The sequence below is a fragment of the Hypanus sabinus genome, chromosome 11 (genome assembly GCF_030144855.1).
Source record: "Hypanus sabinus isolate sHypSab1 chromosome 11, sHypSab1.hap1, whole genome shotgun sequence".
Lineage (NCBI taxonomy): Eukaryota > Metazoa > Chordata > Chondrichthyes > Myliobatiformes > Dasyatidae > Hypanus > Hypanus sabinus.
Window position 1 is genome coordinate 44439455 of NC_082716.1, and position 19680 is coordinate 44459134.

Here is a 19680-nt window from a genome sequence, read left to right on the forward strand (position 1 = left end):
AGAACCTCTCATCTGTCCCAAGACATCATTGTATAATTGGTCTGAGCACACTGTAATAGTATTCTGAGAAGATCTTATGCTGCCTGTAAAGTTCATGCCATAATGGACTTGAGGGTCGCTCTGTTACAAATAAACATCACAATCTATAATGGAAATGTTGGCTCAAGAATGTGACGAGGTGTAAGAGTTTGTGGTCAGAAACTCTGTACATTGTACAATTTTCACAAATTAATATCAATAGTTCCTTCTGTGTGGTAATGTAGTTGTTTACGGCACAAATTAAAATTATTTTTCTTTTTCAGAATGTAGATCTTAAGAGTAACTCAGGACAGCCAATAATTATAGCTTATTAATATGGGCAAGGGGAAGTATAGTCTGACAAGTTCAAAGACTAATTTAATAGTGAGTTCAAGTCTGCCAGATCAGTGGAAAACATTAAAGCAAAAATAAACACAACTGTTGTATGAAGATGGAAGGATGGAACAATTACTTTTCATTATCTTTGTGAGTCTTGCAGCAAACTGTATTCCGTTGGAGTTCAGTCGGCAATGGTTAGACAAATAATGTATTTAGCTTGTCTAGTTGATTATTTCTTTTCTGCAGATGATGGAATCTGATAGGAAAGGAAGGTGGAACACAAGCAAATAAAAGTGGTAGAGTGGGCAAGTGGGAGGAAGGGCTCAGTAGGTGCTGGCAGATGGAGTGAGTAGAAGAGGGAAAGAAGGCGAAAGAATGGTGATGGGGTCTGGGGAGGGGATGTGGTGAGTCTATGAGGAACTAGGTAGATCTTGAAAATGAGAGAGAGACAAAGATAGGAAGCGGTTTAGCTGAAGTCCAGGAATCCAGTGTTCATGTTATTGGATTGTAGACTACCTTAGTGGGATTTGAGGTGCTGAATAGTCTTGGGCCTCCTAAAGAATAGAGGTTTAGCCCACTCAGTCTCTCCTTGTTTGACAGGAAGCAACTTGATAAATCTTTACTGCATCACTTTCTTGAAAACGTATGTTATTTATGGTATGGAAATGAGAATTGCACCTGACAAGTTATAGGCAGCCCCTCAGGGTTGGTGTGGGGGATACTTACTTCACTTTTGTAGGTTCTGTAGTGGTGGATGAGGGCTGTGTAAGAATGACATATCTTGCATATAAACGGCAAGGTGAGAGAGCAGGTGGATGAGCGGCTTGTGACGTCAGCCATGATTTTTATTGCTTGTCCAGGTCCTTTGTCTGCTCCTGACTGTATATCCTTAAGATTCTCAATACGATCCTAGATACTTTCTCAACATTTTGAGTACTCATTGGCCAGGTATTCTGAAAAGTTAATAGTGTTGGTCAAGAAAGCTTTGAGCACAAACAAAAGACCTTTCCTCTGCCCATTTGGTGATCTCTTCCCTTGACAGAGCTTGGAATAAAGTGTGTATTAGGGATTCTGGAGTCAGGCAAGTGAATGCCATATATTTGAGACCTCACTGCTCAGTGTACACTGTGACCTTGGGGAGTGTCTTGGGGAGTGTCATAAGTGTCTTATGGATCACTTATCCAAGGGCATTGATGTTCATTCTCTTATCCTTCCAGTAAATTCACAACATGGCAAGTCAGGTTTCACTATGGACTTTCATAATTGTGTATCAAATTCCCTGTTTGGAAAGGCCAACATTTAATTTGAAAGTCAAAATAACCACTGCTGGAAATCTGGAATAAAACTGGCAATTGTTGGAAACTTTCAGCAGGTTAGACAGTCTCTGTGGAAAGAGAAACCAAATTAATTAATACATCTTCATCAGAAAAGGGAAGCATAGAAAACAAGTTAGTTTCAGTTCTAGAGAAGCTGAGAAACTGTCCTAATGAAGGGCCTCGGGCCCAAACGCCTACTCTTTATTTCCTCTCCATTGATGCTGCATGACCTGCTGAGTTCCTCCAGCATTTTGTGTGTGTTACTTTGGATTTCCAGCATCTGCAGAATTTCTTGTGAAAAATGAATTGGTAGAAAAATGATATATAACTGATGAGGTGAAACCAAATGATCAAATGTGGAAAAATGCAGAGAAGTTTAAGGAGAACATGGGAAATTTCTTCATTCAGAGGATCGTGAGAGTGTGGAATGAGCTGCTAGCACAAGTGGTCCATGTGAGCTTGATTTCAACAATAAAAAGAAGTTTGGATAGGTACATGGATAGTAGGGATATGGAGGGTTATGGTCCTAGTACAGGTAGTTGGGAGTAGGCACTTTAAGTGGTTTTGTAATGAAGGACCTGTTTCTGTGCTGTACTTCTCCTGACTCTGTTATGATTCTTTGTATCTCTATGATTTCTCTGTGGCTAACAGCATGCTTTATTGTCACAGGTCAGGGTGGGATAAATCTGGGGATTACAGTTCTCAGCTTATTGAATCTCTCCCTCAATGCCAGAGATCTGGGTTCATTTCTGGCGCCAGGTATTGTCTCTGCAGTTTCCATTTTCTCATGTCACTTCAGTGTGTTCTGGTTTTCCCATTTCCTCTCACACCCCAAAGACATAGGCTATTAGGTTAATTTGCGATTTAGATTGTGTAGGTGTGTGGTAGATGAGAATGTGGGAAAAATTAAATTAATAAGGGAAAACTATTTAGTATAAATTGGTAATTGATGGCCAGCACAGAGGGCCTTTTATGACTCCATAATTGAAGTAGCAGGCAAGCTTAGGGTCACATCTGCAGATGAATGCAGGTTCTCCCTAAACCTACCACATTTGATTTCTCCTGTGTAAAGGATAACATCATGAACACTGAAGGCAAGATACTAGTTTCAAATAAGTTGCACTGTTTGGATCCTGGGAGGTTGTTTTTTAACAGCATTTAAGTTTTTAAAAAATGATTTAACATTAATTATCTATCAGTCTGAATTTGGAACATAATTGTATTTCAAGGTTCTTGTATCTTTGGTCTAAGTCTCTGAAATTTAAGGATGGGCTGGAATATGCTGAGCTTTTCAGGCAGAATGAATGGAATTCAGCCATTGCAGCTGAGATACTGATATTTAACGTGTGCTCTGTGAAACGCTGCTATCTGGGATAGTTTTGAAAAATGGACTGCAGTAGGTGGCACTGCCATCCCAAGACCCCATAGATTTCAATACGGATTGCAGGATGAATGTTTAGGAGGAAAGGGGGAATGAATATTACCATCTTAGAAAAGTATATCGTATTTTGCTTTGACATGTTTAACTAGTTATCTGATTTTAATTTTCCTTACATTTTCAGATTTTTAAAATTCAAATGCTCGAAACATAAAGATTGTTCCCATCCATGCAAGTTTTCACTGCTAGCAAGGCCCTGCCCTTAGCCTTGCAAGCTGTCAGGAATGAGCGAATGTGGCAGATGATGCTTCTTTGTCTGTATTAAGCGTTGTCAATGACAAGGTTGTGGGATATGCCCAGCAGGTCAGGTTATACCAGTAGAGAGAGAGAAAGGCTGAGCCAAAATCACAAGGTCCTCTCTTGCATGTCACAAAGCATTGCTGCTGTACAGATCATGTCCTGAGATGAAGGAATGTGAAGGGCCAACAATCTAACCTTCTGCATTCGGTTGGGTTCAGTTTGGACCTTGGCAGTGTTCTTTGGTAAAGGACTAATTCAGCACAGCCTGATCCAATTCACATAAAATGTTTTCCTATTATCTTGTTAAAAGTGACTTTAAGATAAACAATTGGCAAAAGGGAGAGAAAAACATTGGTTAATTAACTGAATTTTACCTCATTTTCTGAAGATACTGCAGTCCTTGGGTTATATTGCAGTAAAGTCAGCACAGTGTACATAAACTTGTGTAAAAATAGCTTTTATGTGCCTTTGGGGAGCTGGAAGCAAGAAACACACTTATAGTTACAATGCTGGTGAAGAAAAACACGCAGCAGTACAATAATTTAACTGGATGTTCATTCTTTTAAAATGGATAACATTTATAAGCAGTCCAATTAAAGCCACGTTCTACTGTTTCTGGAAAGCTGCAATAAAAGTAGAAAATGTAGTATTTAGTAGTTATGGCAGCATCTGTGGAGAATTGGAGTTAATATTTCAGTTCATTGACCTTTGCTGCAAACTGTTTAGAATTTTAATGTGATTTATCAGATAAAAGGCAGGGAAATGGGGAGCGGTTGAAAGGAATTAAGGGGAAGAAATATGAGTACAGTAAAGTTTAATGTCGTGTACATAAGTACGGTGAAGTATAGGTAGAGTGAAAAGCTTGCAGTCAACACAGAATATAAATTATACACAAAATTATATCTTACAATGGGCGGAAAAAGACTGCAAAAGCAAGGCAAGTCCATGGTAGTGCAAGAACTTGTCTGTAATGTTCTTTTGCTGAATCAGGGTTAGGGTTGTGCAGATAGGTTCAAGTTCTGATGGTCGTTGGAAGTCAGCTGTTCCTGAGCCTGTCGATGTTGTACCACTTGTACCTTCAGCCTGAAGGTAGTAACGAGAAGAGGGCATAACATGCCTGCAGTTATATTTCAAGCTTGAGGAGATTTGATATGTCACCAAAAACTCTAGCAAATTTCTACAGGTGTGCCATGGAGAGCATTCCATCTGGTTGATTCACCATCTGATGTGGAGGGGCCAATGCACAGGATCAGAAAAAGATGCAGAAGGTTGTAAACCCAGTCAGCTTCATCATGGGCACTAGCCTCCCCACCAGCTAGGACATCTTCAAAAGGCAAAGCACGATGGTAACCATCATCATCCAGCACCTGCCCCGATCATTCCTACCATCAATGAGGAAGTGCAAGAGCCTGAAGATGCACACTTAACATTTTAGGAACAGCTTCTTCTCCTCTGCCATCAGATTTCTAAATGGTCCATGAACACCTCCTCACTACTTTATTCTCTTTTTCAGAATCAGGTTTATTATCACCGGCACATGTTGTGGAATTTGTTAACTCAGCAGCCGCAGTTCAATGTAATACATAATATAGAAGGGGAAAAATAATAAATAAATTACAGTATACATATATTGAATAGATTAAAAATTGTGCAAAAACAAAAATAATATATATTAAAAAAGTGAGGTAGTGTTCAAGGGTTCAAAGTCTATTTAGGGATCAGATGGCAGAGGGAAAGAAGCTGTTCCTGAATCGCTGAGTGTGTGCCTTCAGGTTTCTATACCTCCTACCTGATGGTAACAGTGAGAAAAGGGCATGCCCTGGGTGCTGGGGGTCCTTAATAATGGACGCTGCCTTTCTGAGACACCGCTCCTTGAAGATGTCCTGGGTACTTTGTAGACTCGTACTCAAGTTGGAGGCAACTAAATTTACAACCTTCTGCAGCTTCTTCTTGTCCTGCGCAATAGCCCCCCCCCCCCCCCACCATACCAGACAGTGATGCAGCCTGTCAGAACTTTCTCCACGGTACATCTATAGAAGTTTTTGAATATTTGTTGACCTATCAAATCTCTTCAAACTCCTAATAAAGTGTTGTTGCTGTCTTGCCTTCTTTATAACTACATCGATATGTTGGAACCAGGTTAGATCCTCAGAGATCTTGACACCCAAGAACCTGAAACTGCTCACTCTCTCCATTTCTATGAGGATTGGTATGTGTTCCTTCATCTTACCCTTCCTGAAGTCCACAATCAGCTCTTTCGTCTTACTGACGTTGAGTACCAGGTTATTGCTGCAACACCACTCCACCAGTTGGCATATCTTGCTCCTGTACGCCCTCTCATCACCATCTGAGATACCACCAACTAGCAAATTTATAGATGGTGTTTGAGCTATGTCTAGCCACACAGTCATGGGTCTGTGGAGAGTAGAGCAGTGGGCTAAGCACACACACCTGAGGTATGACAGTTTTGATCGTCAGCGAGGAGGAGATGTTATCACCAATCTACACAGACTGTGATCTTCTGGTTAGAAAGTCGAGGATCCAATTGCAGAGGGCGGTACAGAGGCCCAGGTTCTGCAACTTCTCAATCAGGATTGTAGGAATGATGGTATTAAATGCTGAGCTATAGTCGATGAACAGCATCCTGACATAGGTGTTTGTGTTGTCCAGGTGGTCTAAAGTCACATGGAGAGCCATTGAGATTGCGTCTGCCATTGACCTATTATGGCGATGGGCAAATTGCAATGGGTCCAGGTCCTTGCTGGTGCAGGAGGTCAGTCTAGTCATGACCAACCTCTTAAAGCATTTAATCACTGTAGATGTGTTTTTGCACTATTTATTTATCTTTATATATTCTTATTGCAAATTATAGTAACGTATAAGTATGGCACTTTACTACTGCAAAACAACAAATTTTACAACATATATCAATGATAATAAACTGGGTGTTGGGGATTCTTGACGATAGATGCCACCGCCTTGGGGTAGCACCTGCTGCTGGTGCTGGTCACTGGTGGGGCGAAAGGGCAACCATAGGGACCAGTGTTGTTTCCAGTGTTGAGCATTGTTTATGATCCAAAATTAAACTTGACAATGGAAGGCAGTGTCTTTTTCCCAGGCTGACAATGAGTTTTCAGGGAACAGTGTTGAGAATTGAGCATAATAGGAGTGGGAGCGGTAATAAAAATAGCAGGTATATGGTTGCGCAGGATCATGCTTATGGTCAGCAAAATTATCAAACCATTTGCACAGGGTGCAGTTGGAGGGAAGATTTTTAACTGCAGCAGGGAGGAGGTGAATGGGTATGCACAGCATCGCCGCCCCCTCCCACCTTGGCAATACAGTGTGTGTGGGAAACAGAGGTTGTGAGGTGACTGAGTGGCCTGGATGTTTTGTCTGTAATGTTTCCCAAGAAGGTAATGTTTGTAATTTCACTACATTGAAGGTTGTAGTTTGAGCGCACATAGCCAGAATAATGTAATACTTTATATTTAAAACATGACAAGGACCTGCTTGGTCCTGGAGTATGAGTCATAAATGGTTTAGTTAAATTAATTCGTATTAAATGAAATTGAAGCAATGCTCAGTTAAATAAAACTGTACTGACTTATATATTCTAATTTTAAGTATGCCAGCAGCAGTTCTGAGGCTGAGAAATGTAATCTGTATATCAAGCACCACAGAAGTAATCCACTCAGTCAGTAGTTGTATTATATCTTGTAGATAGTGCTCTGGGCAGTGGCTTCGTTTGCTGTTGAGGATATTATGGGAAGTATATATATTTTAACACTTCAGTTGATCAAGTGTGTTCTTATATTTAAGTGACTGTCTTGATTGCAGGATCTCCAAGATGAAGTCAATAAGGAAAGCACAAACCTACAGAAATTACAGGAGCAGAGGCAAGAAGTACAGGATGTTCTCAATGACTTGGATCAACAGAAGAACAAACTGGAGGAGCAGTTAAACGACATCAGGCAGAAATGCACAGAGGAGACACAGTTGGTAAGTTCTAGTGAATTCTGGTGGAACACAGCAGGCCAGGCAACATCTGTAATAAGAAGCACTGTCGACGTTTCGGGCCGAGACCCTTCGTCAGGACTAACCGAAAAGAGAGATACTAAGAGATTTGAAAGTAATGGGGGGAGGGGGGAAATGCGAAATGATAAGAGAAGACCGGAGGGGGTGGGATGAAGCTAAGAGCTGGAAAGGAGATTGGCAAAAGTGAGACAGAGCTGGAGAACGGAAAGGATCATGGGACGGGAGAAAGAAAGGGAGAGGGGAGCACCAGAAGGAGATGGAGGATGGGCAGAGAGAGAGAGAGAAAAAAACAAACAACTAAATATGTCAGGGATGGGGTAAGAAGGGGAGGAGGGGCATTAACAGAAGTTAGAGAAGTCAATGTTCATGCCATCAGGTTGGAGGCAACCCAGCCGGTATATAAGGTGTTGTTCCTCCAACCTGAGTGTGGCTTCATCTTGACAGTGGAGACGGCCATGGATAGACATATCAGAATGGGAATGGGACATGGAATTAAAATGTGTGGCCACTGGGAGATCCTGCTTTCTCTGGCGGACAGAGTGTAGGTGTTCAGCGAAACGGTTTCCCAGTCTGCATCGGTTCTCACCAATATATAAAAGGCCACACCTGCAGCACCGGACGCAGTATACCACACCAGCCGACTCACAGGTGAAGTGTCACCTCACCTGGAAGGACTGTCTGAGGCCCTGAATGGTGGTGAGGGAGAAAGTGTAAGGGCAGGTGTAGCACTTGTTCCGTTTACAAGGATAAGTGCCAGGTGGGAGATCGGTGGGAAGGGGTGGGACAAAGGAGTCGCATAGGGAGTGATCCCTGCAGAAACCCTCCCCCTCCCTTTCTGCTTTCCACAGGGATCACTCCCTACGCGACTCCTCCCTCCTTGGTTTAAGAATAAGTAATGAAGGATAATAAATGATGGCATTACCGGTAGTATCCACTTACTGTGAATAGATGATGAAAATAAAAATGCATTCAATTATATGAATTAAAGTTCCCAAATGATTGAATTTGTGCCTTTGCAAAAGTTCTTTGAAATATAGTAACATACCAGCTATACTGTCAAAACTCTTACTGCAATTCCTGGAATACATTATATACTATTATCTCATTTTTCTTTCACGTAAAAATCAGGCTTGGTAATCATTCTACCACATTAAATATTTGGAATTGTCCAAATAAGTATTACTCATTACTCACCTTGGTTTCAGATCTCATCACTAAAGACTGAGATTTCAAATCAGGAAACCCAGATATCATCTTATAAGGAGGAGCTGATGCGAGCACAGGAGGAACTGGAACGACTGCATCAGGAGACAGCCGAGCTGGAAGAGCGAATGGACACAAGTCAAGCCCAGCTGGAACCTATACAGCAATCTCTTTGGTCATCCCATCATGATATTAATCAGGTAAATTGACCATTGCTTACGGACTAGATTACTGATATTTCTTGAATTAGCAATTTATGATTTTTACATTAGATTATTGCGTCAGTAAATTGGGAGATTTTCCATTAACGTAAAACTTAGGGATAGGGCTTTGTAGGGGCAGGCTTTGTCTCACAATCCTGACTGAACTCTTTGAGGAAGGAAGTGACAAAACAAACTGATGAAAGCAGAGCAGTGGAGGTAATGTATGTGGATTTTAGTGAGGTGTTAGACGAGGTTTCCCATGGTAGGCACATTCAGAAAGTTTGGAGACGTGCGATTCAGGGAAACTTGGCTATGTGGCTCCAGAAATGGCCTACAAGAGCTCAGTTGTTCCATTCAATATCAGGGAAATATATACAATATACATCCTGAAACTCTTGTTCTTCACAGGCGTCCATGAAAACAGAAGAGTGCCCTAAAGAATAAGTGACAGTTAAATGTTAGAACCCCAAAGCACCCCCACTTCCTTCCCCCACACACAAGCAGCAGCAAAGCAACGACTTTCCCCCACTCCTGCAAAAAAGCATCAGCACCCTCCACCCACCAAGCAAGCAATAGCAAACCCCCAATAAAGACCATGGTCTGCAGTAAAACAAAAACCAATCAATCACCTGACAATTCAACATACCACAGGCTCTCTCTAACAACAGCGAGAGGGGAGACATTACAAAACAACTCGCTGATTTACAGTGTTAAAAGTCTGTTATGCCGTTTTTTCTTTCGAGTTCTCCAACCAGAGAATTGGCAACAAACTCTCCCCATCAACGAGAGAGAGCATGCGATTTGCCGAGTTCAGAGCATCTGACAGCTACTGCTGTTCCCAATGTTCTGTTCTCTCCTGTGACATTTCATTTGGCGGCACCAGCTTAGAATCGGCCCATCCACAGGGCCGCAAAGCCTTGGAATCTCTAATGTGCACTTATTTTCTAGACCATGAAAAGTATCTGGTTGTGAGGCCCCAGGAGCAGGTCCCAACATCGCAAAGAACTGGTCTGAGTGTATCTCCAGGCCAGGGTCTTCAACAGAACTCTGTTTACCATAAAAAGGAAAAAGGAGGACATCAAAGGTAGAAAATAAGCTTTTTTTCATAGATGCACTCAATGAGTTACTATTGAGCACCATTCGCCTACCCATAGAACAGAGAGTGGTAGTAGATGGAGCGTATTCTGCCTGGAGGTCCATGACCATAAGAAAGTATCAGCTTTTTGTTGTGAGTGCCAGATTGCAAGGCCCTTGAAGATAAACCTATCAAATTTGCAAGGAATGGAGAGTTGGAGAGTGCAGATATCAGGGCTGCAAAAGCTAGAAGTGATTACAGAAAGGTGGAACAGTGAGACTATGAAAAGGTTTGAAAATGAGTGTTATAATTTTAAGTTAGACGTGATGTTAACCAGGATTGTGGTTCAAGTTAGCTCAGAGGCATCCTTGCTGTCAACTTGTGTAGACATCAGCTGGCTTAATCGTCTACATTCATAGGCTATGCAAATGAAATAGAATGGCACCTTAGCAACTGGCAGCCAAAGAAGCCCGAACATATTATGTGTGCCTTGCTGAAAATAACTAGCTATGCTTATTTTAAAGAAAAACTTGTTAAGGGATTATGTGCATACATGTTTGAACTGCTTTTGGTTATTGGAAATACAAGAGACTGCAGATAATGGAAGCTGGAGGAATAAAAATGTACTGAAAGAACTGATGGGTCAACCAGCATCTGTGAAGGCAAAGGGACTGTCAAGATTTTGGGTCAATGCTATCAGACTGAATAAATGTGAGAGGAAAGGATGAGATGGGGGTTATAGGTGGAATGTGATGAAGGGATGGGGCTCTAAGCTCCATTTTCCCCATGCCACATCAATGTCATTTCCAGGCTGAAAACTCATTGTCTTATTATTTATAAGTATTTCAGATTGTCCACCTGTCACCCAGGTATTTTAAGCACGTTCAATAACTCCTTGAGTTTTGTATTGAAAGGTGAAGTTCAAGTTGTCTGAGTTGCACAACGAGGAAAGCACAAACAACCAACTCAGGTGGCAGAATCATCTGCAACCTATTGTCAATGGCAGTGTTGAGCACTGTGATCTCAACAACGGTGTTGGTGAGTCCACTGAGCAGAAGGAAGATACAGAGCGGCAAAGTCCATTGGAGAAAGAAGAGGCCATTATTGAGCCTGTGGTAAGACATTTTCAATCACTTCAATTCAGCTGTATTTGAAATAATTTTGTTCATAAATATAAACTGCACTATTTTGTGAATTCCCTGGCCTTCAGTTTCAAGCAGTTAGTACAACCATTAAGTGACATTTCAAAGGTTAATCATGTTTATTTTCTGCAGTCTACATCGAGGAGTTTAAAAACTGGAGTGGAAAATTTAACTTTGAAAGAAATTACATGGTTGCAAATGATAGTCTACGCAATGTGCAGTTGCAAGAACAGGTTTGCGACCCTTTACAGTTACTTGGTTTTCTGCATTAAACACTCAAAATGTAGTCTGATCTTCATCTAAGTCACAATAACAGACAAACGCAATCTGCCTAAGCTAATAACATGCAAATTTGTCATGTCTTTATTTAACACATTGTTTAATCATTCACAGTATAGGCTGGGAAAAAATATGTGAATCCTTGTGTTTAATAGCTGGTAGAACCTCCACAAACGTTTCCTGTAGCTGCTGATCAGACTTGCACAATGACAAGGAGGAACTTTAGACCATTCTTTCATATTAAGCTGTTTCAGTTCATCAGTATTTCTGGGATACCTTGCATGAATCTTCAGATCATGCCACAGCATCTCAATTGGGTCAAGGTCTGGATTCTGATTTGACCATTCCAAAAAACACATTTTCTTCTTTTTAAACCATCCTGTTATTGATTGGATCATCGATTTGTTGCATTATCCAACTTCTATTAAGCATCACATGACTGACCGTACCCCGATATTTTACTGTAAAATGTCTTGATACAATATTAAGTTAATTGTTCCCTCAACGTTTGCAAGCTGTCCAGGCCCTGAGGCAGCAAAGCAGCCCCCAACCATGATGCTTCTTCCACCATGCTTCACAGTTGGAATGAAGTTTTGGTGTTGGTGTGTAGTGCCCTTTTTCCTCCAAACATAGTGCTATGCATTTCTGCCAAGAAGTTGAACTTTTGTCTCATCTATCCACAGAGCATTGTCCCAGAAGCATTGTTGAACATCCAGGTAGTCTTTTGCAAACTTGAGACATGCAAGCAATGTTTTTTTTTTGGAGAGGGGTGGTTTCCTCCATGCTGTCCTTCCATGAACACCATTCTTATTCAATGTTTTTCTTAAAGTGGACACATGAACAGAGACTTCAGCAAGTTCTCAAGACTTCTGCAGGTCCCTTGCTTTTGCCTTTGGATTCTTTTTCTCCTTCAACATTGCACATTGTGCTCTTGGGTGTGTTTTTTGCAGGATGCCCACTTCTAAGGAGAGTAGTACTGAATTTCATCCATTTGTAGACAATTTCTGTTACTGTGTACTAATGAATACTCAGGTCCTTTAGGTATGTTTTTGTAGCCTTTTCCAGCTACATGCATTTCTACAGTTCTTCTAGGGTCCTCTGAAAGTTGCTTTGATCGAGACATGGTGCACGTAAACAGATCTTTCTTGAGAAGAGCAGGTTCTGTCAGTACTCTGACTTTGCGTGTGCTTTTATTTATAGGGTAGGGAACCTCTACAACCCACACCTCCAATCTTATCTCATTGATTTGAATACCTGACTCCAAATAGCTTTTGTAGAAGGCATTACCCCAGACATACTTTTTTACATACTTTTTCACATACTTTTTTGAACCTAGACTGTGATTGCTTAAATGGTGTACTCAGTAGTAACAAGAAGTACAATTGTTTGTGTGTTATTAGTTTAAGCAAATTGTGTTTGTCTATTATTGTGACTTAAATGAAGGTCAGACATTTTGAATAATTAATACAGAGAACCAGGTAATTCCAAAGGGTTCACAAACTTTATCTTGCAACTGTACTTGTCACACAAAATAATGTTGATGGGCTGATCAACTTCTAGCTGGTTGTCCTAGGTACAGGGGCTCTAGGAACCGAACCACATATCCCAGATGGGACACTTTGTTATTTTCGGATTTTGAGATTTGCCTCTAATTTGCCAGAATCCCAACTTGATTAATGCTTCAGAATTCTATAATCAGTGTTTAACAGAAATGGGAACAAAATATCCTTGTCCCATTTCTCCATTTCTCATATAAAATAAAAAGGTGCTGCAATTTATTTGCAAATTTGGTACATTCTGTGGAGACAGAAACAGCATTAACATTTCAGAAAAGTGACCCTTCATCAGAACTGGAAAAGTGTGTGTTTAAGTTCCAGAGAGAGGGAGGGGTGGAGGGAACAAAAGAAGTATCTTTATAATTGTGAAGAGCAAAATGTGTATGTCACAAATGCTTTCAGAGCCATCTATTTAATAGTTATGACATCACTTAAGGAAAGAGATGTGGCAATGGAAGCATGTTTTCATCAACACCTTATTGAAAACAAGAAAGGAAATTGGAACCGTTGAGGGTCAGCCAAGTAAAAGATACTGATAGAAATCTCACTGGAGAGCAGTTTCTCGAAGACAAGTGGCACTGACTTGAACAATAATTGAAAATCAAATGATTAAAATCAATTCAGTTGAAATCTATTGGCTGTGTTTGTTCAACCTAGCTATTAATGTTATAATTCAGGAAGTTGGAGCTGTAATGCATTTCAATTTGGTGTTTACAATGAGTTATTTGTACCTTGTTTATTTGTAGATATTTTTTATCATGCCTGGTTAAACTTCCCCCTTTGCAATCAAGTAACTGTTGATGATAGTAGTACATAAGCACTTAACACTCTTTATATGATGGGTATTTATCCATTTATTTTCATTGAGCCTTTTCAGTTTTCAGTAATGCATTTGTGTGAATATTGTTTCTAGGTCAACAACAGCATTGCTGAACCCACCCTCGGCACAACACCGATGATGAAGACGGAACAGACTGAAATTCAGCAACCCAGTCTTGCAGAAAATGTGAGTTTGGTTATGGACATTTTCTCACAGAGAACATGAATGTTGATTAAAATTACTGTTTAGGTTTTTGGGCTGGGGTGTGATTGTTGGAATTGGATCTCTCTCCCGGCTTGATTCAATCATTAAATGGAAGTTTTGCTTTCGGACAGAAGTATCAGTTTAGTTCTTAATTTAGCTCTCGCTCATATTCCTATATAATCATTTGAAATATTCTGATTTGCAGTTTTGTTAAATTTTATACAGTTTGGAAGTACTGGTTGAATTTAAAAGGGATTTGAAATTGAGATGCAAGCCAACACTTTATTGTCAGTTAAACACTGCAGTGCCATGCACTGATAGATAGTTAAACACCAACAATTTTAGGAAGGTTTGTTTCCTTTTATACTTTTACAAACGTGTTTCAGATGGTCAAGGCATGTTATTTAGCTGAAGTTATGTTGGGAATATGAATATTCTCAGAATTTTTTATTGCTTAGCTTTAATATAGTTGATGCAATTTGGTTTTTAATTTTGAAGTATTTTTTGTTCATCAAAATTGCTTTTAAAATGGTTTGAATATTGCTGTTTTCTACTGAGAGCATACTTGGCTTAAATGTTTGATAATAGTCATCTGAAGAAGGTGCCTTTGCAATCAAAAGCATATATATCATGAAAGAAATATCCAAAATTTAACCAGTATATACTCTTATACATAAATGTATATTTTTAATTCTTGTAGGAAGATCCTTTTGATATGAAAGCTAGTGAATACCCCAACAATATCACAGACCCCAACCTAGACTTCTTTCAAACAGATCCGTTCACTGGAAGTAAGTTAACTTTTTTGATCTCATTTTGAAACTTAATATTTTCTTTACATAGTTTTATAAAACTGGGACATTTTTCAGCAGATGTATGAAATAAATACACCTGAGCTTCCTGCACCATGGCCAAATCAAACTTCTAATAAAGGAGAAATTAAAATAGAATTTCATTTGTTGTAGTACAAAATGCTGCAAAATAAACCAGTGATAAAGAGGTCAAATATGATGGCAGAATATAGTATTAATGGTAAGACGCTTGGCAGTGTGGAGGATCAGAGGGATCTTGGGGTCCGAGTCCATAGGACACTCAAAGCAGCTGCACAGGTGGACTCTGGTTAAGAAGGCATACGGTGCATTGGCCTTCATCAACTGTGGTATTGAGTTTAAGAGCCGAGAGGTAATGTTGCAGCTGTATAGGACCCTGGTCAGACCCCACTTGGAGTACTGTGCTGAATTCTGATCACCTCTCTACAGGAAGTATGTGGAAACCATAGAAAGGGTGCAGAGGAGATTTACAAGGATGTAGCCTATGTTGGGAAGCGTGCCTTATGAGAATAGGTTGAATGAACTCGGCCTTTTTTCCTTGGAGCGACGGAGAATGAGAGGTGACCTGATAGAGATGTACATTCGACGTTACCAACCTTTTAAAGTCCAAGATCCCCAAGATCCCCTACCTCGGCCTTAGTTGAAAGGCAAGATCGACCCCAGATCGATTAGTTACACACATGCGCACCGGGACAGATAAAACCGGAAGTAAAACCCCACAACCTGGAAGTAGAAATAATGTGCGTACATCAGGGGTACCCAGCCTTTTTCGCACCGCGGACCTGTTTAATATTGTCCAGTCTGTTCCACAGTTCAGTTTTCACGGCTCTTGGCACTTAGCTTCTGTCCCACACTGCTCACGTTTTTTCCACTCACAAAACTCAATGGGTTTGTCTTCAAGTGCAGGGTGCTCGGACTCAAGGTGCCGAAGCAGTTTTGAGGGCTTCATTGCCTCATTAGACAGCCTCCGGGCCCGAACTGCAGCCTCCTGCCCGCCCACCGCCAGCTGCCTTGGCTAGGTACGGCTGGTCGTGGGTGGGTTGAGAGGACAAGGTCAGGGCCGGAGGTCCCCATGCCGGGGCTGCGGTGGTCACAGTCCAGGGAGCGCGGCTGACCAAGCGGGGAGTGTGACAGGGTCCGTGCCTGCCCCCCTTGTGGGATCTATTGGCCGACAAAAGTTTGTTTCAGTAGATCGCAGCAAGGTAGCTGCTCTGCTACTTATGAAATCCTGAGCCCAAATTAGGTCATCTGCAAATATTTTAGCACTGGGTTCCCCACGAGCATTCGGTGTGTTAAACAGGTTTAGAGGTGGCGCCCATCTGTCCAAGCTCCAGGCCAGTAGCTACGGCGCTTCCCGCCAGCCACGCGAGGCCAACCAGTGATCCCTGGCGCGAGGGTGTCACTACATTTAGGCAACTGATGACTGCGCGTGGGTTCAAGTTCAACAGTGGGTGTGACAGGGAATGAGGAAAGGTGAAGTTGACTCATATCATTTCCTCATGGCCCGGTGGTTGGGGACGATTGAATTACACTGTGTAGTGCGGGAGAACTACACGCATGTGCACTGGGCAGAAAGAACGGAACTAAAACCCCGCAACCCAGAAACAATCTCTCAACAGTATTTGTGTATTTATTTTTCTTTTTTTGTTTCGGGATCTACTGGGAAAGTCTCAAAGATCGATCGCGATCGATAGGTTGGCCACCACCAGTGTACATGACGATGAGAGGCATTGATTGTGTGGATAGTCAGAGGCTTTTTCCCAGGGCTGAAATGGTTAGCATGAGAGGGCACAGTTTTAAGATGCTTGGAAGCAGGTACAAAGGAGATGTCAGGGGTAAATTTTTTACACAGGGAGTGGTGAGTGCGTGGAATGGGCTGCCAGCGATGGTGATGGAGGCGGATATGATAGGGTCTTTTAAAAGACTCCTGGATATGTACATGGAGCTTAGAAAAACAGAGGACCTTGGGTAAACCTAGGTAACTTCTAAGGTAAGGACATGTTCGACACAGCTTTGTGGGCTGAAAGGCCTGTATTATGCTGTAGGTTTTCTATGTTTCCTAAACTTGCAGTTTTAGTTTCTAATTAAACATACGACTGCAGATTCCAAAATAATTGGTGCTTGAGATGGTTAATAATCATTTATTTATTGACTTGGGATGCAATTATATTGCATCAATCAATTAGTTTCAAAGCACTTGAGACCATCCTAACTTAATGATTTTTATAATTCGTTCATTGGCTGTTTATGATATAGGCAAGACCAGTGTTTATTGAACATTACTAATGGCCCACTGAACCACTTTAAAAGACAATTAGAGTTAAGTACATTGTGTAGATCTGGTTTCATGTATGGATCTCAATTGGGAATTCTGGCATATCTCTTCCTCTGAAGGACATTATGAAACCAAACAGTCATAACAGTCTGGTAGTTTCATGGCCAATGTAACAGATTAGGCTTAATTGATTACTTGAATTTAAAATTTTCAGTTCCTTCAAGCCTACCTTTAAGATTTATAACAATTTGGTGGAAAAAAACTTGTATTTTACCCAATGAGTGTGGTGGATTCTCTTGCTGCAAGGTCCTGACACTTCCCTCCCCCCCCCCCCCCCACCACTCAATTTGACATTTGATACTGAACATCTTCTTAGAGTTAAGAGGCAGTTAATAGACAGCCATAAGCCCCAGTCTTTATTGCTGTCACGTGGAGTTTGCTCTGGAGGACTATACCTTAAATTATGCAGTTCTACCATTTTGATTTTCTCTTGTAATTCAAAATCCCCAATCATAGTTGGTCTGTGCATCACCTTTGCGTTATGAAACTTTCCCACACAGAATTCACAAAAGATACCCCAATAATTTGACATATGGAATAAAACTCTCTCACTGAATATATGTTACAAATCAATACAAAATTATTTTTCCCTGCACACACTTGACCCACGCATTGATGCTGCTACTGTGTATTATGGAAATAACAACACAGACTGATATTGAGGAATCCAATAACCCTTCCCCCACCACCCTTGTAATATAGTAGTCACTGTTTTGGCACATGATAAGGAAACATGACTTGCAAAATAGCTCTACGGTACTGCAAGGCAATGATAGTGTAGAAATTATAGAACAATAAGTTAGAAGTTGCCAGAGAAATAAGATAAATAAATCTTCTATAACGTGACTAATAAATTGACTGAATGAAACAGCTTTTTGTGAATGTTCATATGTACATAGCAGTGTAGTACTCCCCTTTCAGAAGGCCAGTCTGAATAAAAGGTGTATCATATTTGATAATCACACTAACTCAATACATATGACAATGAACCATTGTTCATAAGGAGCTGTTCAGCAATCAACTAAGCTTCTAAGCTCTGTTAGTACTTCCACAATGTGTATTTCAAATTAGCACCTATGGCAACGCTGCTGTAACCTCCTTTCAGAAGGTACAATTTACCCGCTATGAGCGATCTTTTGGCACTAAAGCAGATTGCAAGTGTCAAAGGCGATGAGAAACCGGAACCCAGTCAGAGTGCAGAACACTGAGTGCACAACAGTTCACTCTCTCAAAACAAAATTCAACTCACGATCTCGTTACCAGTATCCAATATTTCTGCTAATTTGCCTTGCTTTGTATCTGCTCCCCTTAATCTCTCTCTTTCCTTCCAAAAATTCTCCATCCCCTCCATTTTTCACTTCCTCCTTTCTCTTCCTTTACCCCTCCCCAAAAGCCCTACCCTTCCACTTTGCCTCATCTTTCCTTTTCCACCCCCAATTCAAAATCAAACTCATTTCACACCCTTTGCTAAAGTAAAGAAAATATTAAATATTAACTATATAATACACATAAAGCAGCAATAGTTTTCAGATAGGGAACATGGTTGCACAATAAAACACACATGTACCTGTGTAATTGCTGTGGATCTATTCTTGAAAAAGTTATTCTTTAAACATCATTTAATTCAATTATTTTTCCCCAGATGATCCCTTTAAGGATGATCTATTTGGGAAGGTTGACATTGCAGGTAAGGAAAAAAATTTGCAAGTTACTTCCACTTGAAGCTGTTTCACCAAATGTGCACTAGGACAGACAACGTGACATCGCAGTTAGCACTGCTGCCCTGGAGCTCCCAGGTTCGATCCTGATCTCAGGTGCTTTGTTCTTGTGTGCAGTTCTCATTTTCTCCCTGAGATGCCAAGGTTTCCGGTAGTTGCTTTGGTTTTCCACCACTTCCCAAAGATTTGCTGTAGGCTACCATAAATTACTCGTTAGTCTAAAGTGCCAAAAAGAATCAAAGAATAACTGATAGATGTATGAGAAGTAATACAGTAATACAGTGTCTTGCAAGAAAATAATAGGGATGGAATGGGACTGAATACAAAGTTGATTCTTTCTCTCAAGTCTAAATAAGGTGAGGCTGTTTTTAAAAGGTAGCAAGAGTTTTTGTTGTGGGGTCATGCCTGGTGTAACAAGAGATAAACGGTCTTAGCTGAAGCATGGCAATTTTATTTAATGCTTAACGTCATGTTTATTGTCAAACTACTTATCTATTCTTATAATAAGATCGGTTCAAGCATATAATATTCTGATTTTTATTGTTTACAATCATGATGACACATTTGTCAGGAAAATTTGAATTTTAAATTTCTTCTACACCAGCCCTATACACATTTTTGATGGAGTTGAAGCTCCTAGGGCACTTTACAGAAGAATATATCTTCACAAGCCTCACACAAAATATCAGGACAGGTGACCAAAACCTAGTCATGGGCTAGGTTTTAAGGAGCACCTTAAATGATGAGAAATGGGTAGACTGGTGGAGTGATTTAGCGTAGGGACTCCAGATCATGGGGCCCTGGCAACTGAAGGCACCAGCACATATGGTGGAGTAATTAAAATTAAGCTGCAAATGATGCTAGTATTTGAACTGCACAGATACCACAAAGCTTGTGGGACGGGAGGAGAATACAAAAGCGGGAAG

At 40.7% G+C, this 19680-nt stretch overlaps 1 protein-coding gene across 3 annotated transcripts in view; it reads left to right on the forward strand.

Moving 5' to 3' along the window:
- The window catches only part of eps15 (epidermal growth factor receptor pathway substrate 15), a 152237-nt gene that overhangs the window by 109560 nt on the left and 22997 nt on the right, over nt 1–19680 (forward strand). For all 3 annotated transcript variants that reach the window (XR_009514743.1, XM_059984256.1, XM_059984255.1), the window contains exons 14-19: nt 7192–7353; nt 8595–8792; nt 10785–10985; nt 13761–13853; nt 14572–14662; nt 18679–18723. Coding sequence is in view for 2 of the 3 variants with exons in the window: in XM_059984256.1 (XP_059840239.1) it covers nt 7192–7353; nt 8595–8792; nt 10785–10985; nt 13761–13853; nt 14572–14662; nt 18679–18723 (790 nt within the window). In the remaining variant the exon portion in view is untranslated. The remainder of the gene's footprint in view (nt 1–7191; nt 7354–8594; nt 8793–10784; nt 10986–13760; nt 13854–14571; nt 14663–18678; nt 18724–19680) is intronic.